General features: G+C 47.3%; 1 protein-coding gene across 1 annotated transcript in view; it reads right to left on the minus strand.

The window, feature by feature from the left end:
• Nucleotides 1-6,120, minus strand: part of LOC101994843 (guanylate cyclase soluble subunit beta-2-like) — a 55,914-nt gene that overhangs the window by 39,647 nt on the left and 10,147 nt on the right. Inside the window, exon 3 of the mRNA XM_013355124.2 lies at nt 4,733-4,827. Within this exon, the coding sequence (XP_013210578.1) occupies nt 4,733-4,827 (95 nt within the window). The remainder of the gene's footprint in view (nt 1-4,732; nt 4,828-6,120) is intronic.

The raw sequence follows: 6,120 nt of genomic DNA on the forward strand, positions 1-6,120 counted from the left end.
GAGTGTCCTACAGTATTGTCACCAAATGCACAGAGTGTTCTACAGTATTGTCACCAAATTCACAGTGTTCTGCAGCGCTGCCGCAAAACTACGCAGGATGAGAGCAGGCGCGCAGAATTGCTTATTTCTGAAGACTTAGACACTTGTTAGAGTTTCTAATCCATGAGGGCACCTGTAACAACATGCCCCGGACAGGCCTTTAACCATGGAGCTTTGTTTTCAGACTGTGGTGACAGCAGCTCGAGATGCTGACCGGGATGGTTTCTGGTGAGGGTTCTTCTGGGCTCATGAATGACTGTTTTCCTGCTCTGTCCTCACAGGAAAAAAGAGACAGGCTGGGCCTCTGGTGTCAACTCTCAGTGGGACACTTGAGGTCTAAACCTAGTTGTTTTTTAAACTCCATCACCAACACCTGGCAGCCAACAACTCAAGAGGTAACTTTTGTCAGGGCACAGTTCAATCCACAGCGGCTCTTAGCTAATACCAGGTATTGTTTGTTTTATCTTCAAAAATATGTGACTTGTCAGAAATTCATTCTCTAGACTATGAAACAGCAGAGTTCTTCTCTAAAAGGAACTTATGGAAGGAACACTCTAAGCGTCACAAACCATATGGATTCCATTGGGACAACTCAATTCTAACAATATGCCACAGAAGACATATAGATAATATGTAAACAATCGGGTACAGCTGTGTTTCAATAAGACATTGTTTACAAAACAGGATAGGGACCCAGATCTGGCCCGTGAACTACTTTGCAGACACTTTTCTGAGCACTAGCCAGAGGGCTCAGAGCATTATTATGAATTTTGACCACAGCCATTTGACGTGACCAGCAAAGCCCTGCCACTACTCGTAAACGAGGCCAGTGGCGCACCCTGCCTTTCTCTGAGGTTCAACACTCAATCACATTTGCTGAGGTCCTAAGCATTTTGCACACTGACCGCTTCATGGCTTACAATTGGGATTTCACTGATTATTCGATCCCAAGTGGTCAGCCCTAAACACATTTGCATGAGCAACACCAAGTAGACTCAGTAGGGTGTCTCCAATAATTAAAGGAGAAGAAGCCATGAATCTGAGGCAGAGTGGTGGGGGGGGGCAGAAATGGCTGGTGGGGGGATGGGGTGGAAATGATGAAACCCTAAAAATTTAAATATTTAAATTTTAAAAACTGATAACTAATCTAAAAAAAAAAAAACCAAAAGCAAGAATGCAGCCATATGATTTGGGAAAGGATATTTCATACCACAATCATGCATTTACATTTTTTTGTCCTTTCGTGCTTTTAGATTGGCCCAGAAGATATGAGACATTGTTATGGCATTTTCCTGTGTTTTAGGGGGTTCCTCTCACTCTTATTCCCAGCCACTTAAGGAAGCCATGTCTAAGCTGGACATGATGGCTAATGCCTACAGTCTTAGTACTTCAGAGGCTAAGCCGGGAGGCTCACCATGAGTTCAAGGCCAGCCTGGGCTATAATGTGAGACACCCCCGCCCCAATACAATAAACAACACAATGACTAAAAAAAATCCCCTTAGCAGGTGTATCAAAGATAGCTGATAGGAGCAGTCCTGTGGTTGTGTGTCAAGCAAGGCACTATGGGGAGCGGAAGTGAGGCCGGTGGTCAGGTCCCTAGTGTCCCGACCCCACAGAACAGAGTACCGGCCCTGAACCGGTGGTCAGGTTCCTAGTGTCCTGACCCCACAGAACAGAGTACCGGCCCTGAACCAGGACTCCGTGTAGAAAAGCGGCTGCCAGCTGCCCTGACAAGGTGCACCGCCACAAACTTGCCCTGCTAGTGGCTGTGATTGCCAGGAGTGTGCAGGGGCCTAGAGCTATGAAAGGAAGGGACCTTCCTTCAGTGGCTTTGGGAGGGGTCCAAGAAGGTGGCTGAGCAAAGTTTGAGTGCTGGAAGCTGAAGGAAGGAGTGTCCCCTCATTCCAATGTGACAGTTCCCGTCTTAGGCCCAACCCTGCCTCTAGCAAGTGGCCAGGGCTTATCTAGGTGGGGTACGGGTCCCATGAGTCCCTCCCTGACCTGGCCCAGACTTGTGGAGACTCGGAACAGACAACTGTACTGCTGTGAGATCCCACCTGCCACGGCTGTCCACACCACTCTTTCTTGGCCCTTCTTTCATATTCTTTCTGCCTCAACCCTTTTAATCAGTGATTTTTAATTTTTTTTTAGACTCAAAAGAAAAGGTAACAAGTCTAATACCTTGCCCACTGCAAACCCTGAGCCTCACAGCCAAGAGGGATCAGCCATAGTTAGCTGTCCAAGCTCTTCGGGGGCACCTGCAGGACAGGTGACTGGTACCTGGGGCTGCATTTAACCTGTAACTGTCGGACACTTATCTCATTGAGATTCTAGTTCCTGTTTTAGGCACCAAAGGCTCAGTAAAACTGTCCCCGAACCACAGGTCCTGCTGTTTGATCGTTTATGAGCTACACAGGATCCAGTCTGAAGGCTCCATACCCAGACACTTGCGACAGTTCTGTCCTGGGTGATCAGGTACTGGACGCAGACACTGATGCTCCTGCCCGTGATGGCTCTAAATGCTTCTCTCACATCCTCACGGGTTCCCACAGCGTGAGGAAAGGGTGGACGGGGAAAGAAAGGATTCTCTCTGAGTCGTTCTGTGCTGAGAGCCACACTGTGTGTTGCCACAGGCGCTACCTCACACCTTAAAACAAACCTAGAGGGCAGACGGTGATCCTTTTCTTTGACCAGCTAGAAAATTATGGCTGTTTACTTAACTTATCTTACATATTTATTTTTTGGTTTTTCCAAAGTAGCTCTGACTGTCCTGAAACTCACTCTGTAGACCAGGCTGGCCTCAGACTCACAGAGATCTACCTGCCTCTACCTCTGCCTCTCAAGTGTTGGGATGAAAGGCGTGCACCACCACCTTTGAAATAGAGACAAAGCTAAAATTTTCTTTTGTCCTATACTCTCCCTCATCCTGAAAATTCACGTCCACAAGAACCTGTGAATGTCAGCCTTACGTGGGAAACAAGTTGGGGCAAATGTACTCAAGGTCATACATAAGAGTCATTTAGGAGTGCCCCTAAATCTAATCTGATTGATGGAATCCTTATGAGACAGAGAAATTAAGACACAGAGAGGAGGTAGCTGCCTGGAGACAGAGACTGGAGTTATGTTGCCACAAACTACACACTCCTGGGGCCACCAGAAACTGAAAGAGGGAGACATTCTCCCCTCGCATCTCCAGAGACAGCGCTATACACCAGCCTCTTGGTTTTCACCTTCCTACCCCGTATAATGACAGAACAAATTGCTACTGTTTTAAATTACTCAGTTTATGGTGCGATACAGTTGGTCCCCATTATTTGCTATTTTTACTACCAGCTAAAAGAGGGGAATCTAAACTCAGCCATGTCTGTGGGGCATTTTCTTGGTTGGTGCCTGATGAGGGAGGGCCCAGCTCACTGTAGGTGGTGTCACTACTGAGCAGCCGATCCTGGGTTCTATAAGAAAGCAGCCTGAGCAAATCATGAGGAGCAAGCTAGTAAGCAGCATTCCTCTGTTGTTAGGGTGTGTAAACCAGATACACCCCCGCCTTTCCCAAGCTGTTAGGTAAAATATACGAGGCTCTGTGCCATGTGCTTGTTGCAGCTCTCGTGAACACATAAGCTCACTATAACCCAGGCTCGTGGTTTTCTGATTTCTATTCGTGATTCTGCTGTTTAGAATGCCCAAGTGCATGTCGAAGACTCTCTAACGTCCCAGAGAACAAGAAAGCTGCCACGTGCCGACTGACAGAGAATTTTCATTTTATTGTCTTTTCTTCAGACATAATGTTATGACACAACTTGTCGTGAGGTTAGTGGGTTTCTTTAAATATTTTATTTTAATTATGTGTATAGGTGTATCCCTGTGTGGCTACATGTACGTGAGCTCATTGCAATAGGATGCCAAAAGAGGGTGTTAGATCCTCCAGAGCTGTGGTCCCGATGTGAATGCTGCATTAGAATTCTAGAGCTGGGATTATGAGCCCCCAGTGTAGGTGTAGGGACTGGACTTGGTTCCTTAACAAGAACACGATACACTTTTAATGATGGAACCAATGTCAATAAATCCTGTGTGTGTCTGTGTATGTATATATGCCTTTGTATATCTCTGTGTATATGCCTGTGTGTAAGCTGGGATTATGAGCTCCCAGTGTAGGTGTAGGGACTGGACTTGGTTCCTTAACAAGAACACGATACACTTTTAATGACGGAACCAATGTCAATGAATCCTGTGTGTGTCTGTGTATGTATATATGCCTTTGTATATCTCTGTGTATATGCCTGTGTGTGTCTCTGAGTATCTGTGTGTGTTTGTGTGTGTGTATCTGTGTGTGACTATGTGTGTGTCCGTGTATGCATGAGTATGTGTGTGTGTCTGTGTCTGTATGTGTGCCTATGTGTCTGTGTGTCTGTGTATGTGTGTGTCTGGGTGTCTGTGGCCTGTTTGTCTATGTGTCTGTGTGTGTTTAAACAGAAACTCACATAAACAACATCACACGTTGGTTGCTTCTCAGAAATTGTGACAAAGACACAGAAGATGAGCCCCGTATTTCCCCCAGGGGTCAAATGTCTGTATTTACTACTTCATTGTCTGCAGGAACTTCCTAGCAGAACAACTGTAAGTGATGAAAATCAACTGTAGTGTTTGTTTCTTATAACAGCCTTAGAAAACCCAAACAAGCCTTTCTGGACTTACTCAGGACCTTGCAGGCTTCTTGGATGAGCTTAATGGTGATGCTGTCGTCGTACACGGTGTAGGTCATGAAGGCATCTTGCACTTCTGCAGAAGCCCTGAAAGATGCAACAAGTGCAGTTGAGCACTGGTCCGTGGGAGCTGAGTCCCAGGACAGTCGCTGACCCAGCAATATATGGTACAGCAAGCACTGCATTCAGGGCCCTAAGCACTGTGACTGTGTGGGTGTTGACTCCTGCTGAGTGCATCCTCTGGACTCCAGTTTGAGCTTGAATAGACTCAACTTAGATGAAGATGGTTAGTCTACCCACCGCCACCCCTGCTGGACTCCTCGAGGGTGGCTATGGTCATTCGCCCTTTATTTCTGAATCCCAGAAAATGGCACTGGTCCTGACACGCACATTCCAGGATCCTCAAACAGACAAGGGGTACTTGGGTCTGCAGTTGAGTCTCTGGATTCCCTACAGGATTCCTGGTTTGGGTCCAATGGTTTCTAAGAATTATTACGTGCAGCTGGAATAGATGAGGAGGCTGGGGCCAATGTGGAGTTGCTGCAAACCCTCACTACTGCTATGAAAATGGGGTATTCTCCACTATGTTGGAGTGGCCTCTCCACCCAGGCCACCAGGTGCCTTGTGAACCAAAAACTAACAGGCCAGACCCTAATTTAGACTAGATACATGGCCACAACCTGAGATGAAGGCTCGAAGGGAGGCGATGTAAATCCCAGGCCCTTACAGAGTATGCTCTCTGTGGCCAAGGCTGTCCTCACCTCGCCTCCACTTCACCGTCCAGGTCACACAGCCTCTTCCTTTCTGCAGGCTGAGCTGACAATACTGTAGTGTCAGATGTTTTTCTGGTTTGTATACGTGCTATACGTTGCTGGGGTGGCAGACATGCTAACAGCTGGGACTTCTGGCCTCATTCCGGGTCTCCAACGCTGCATGCAGCGGTCACCACAGCCACGGCACACTGGGACACATAATCTGTCAAAATACTTTTGGGACACAGTGTGCTGGCCAATAGTTTATTCAAAAAAAATAAACAAATAGACATTTTAAATGAGATGACCAAACTTCTGCTAAGAAGGGAGGAAGAAAAATGACAGTGGGAGACACCTCAGAGAGACCAGGACTTGAGAGAGCAAGTGAAAAGAGACATGAAGAGGACACTCAACATGTAATGTCAATGCCAGTCATACATACAGGGGCTCACCTCCACACATGCAGGGGCTCACCTCCACACATGCAGGGGCTCACCTCCACACCTCCACACATGCAGGGGCTCACCTCCACACATGCAGGGGCTCACCTCCACACATGCAGGGGCTCACCTCCACACATGCAGGGGCTCACCTCCACACTTGCAGGGGCTCACTTCCACACATGCAG

Source organism: Microtus ochrogaster, unplaced genomic scaffold (genome assembly GCF_000317375.1).
Source record: "Microtus ochrogaster isolate Prairie Vole_2 unplaced genomic scaffold, MicOch1.0 UNK97, whole genome shotgun sequence".
NCBI lineage: Eukaryota > Metazoa > Chordata > Mammalia > Rodentia > Cricetidae > Microtus > Microtus ochrogaster.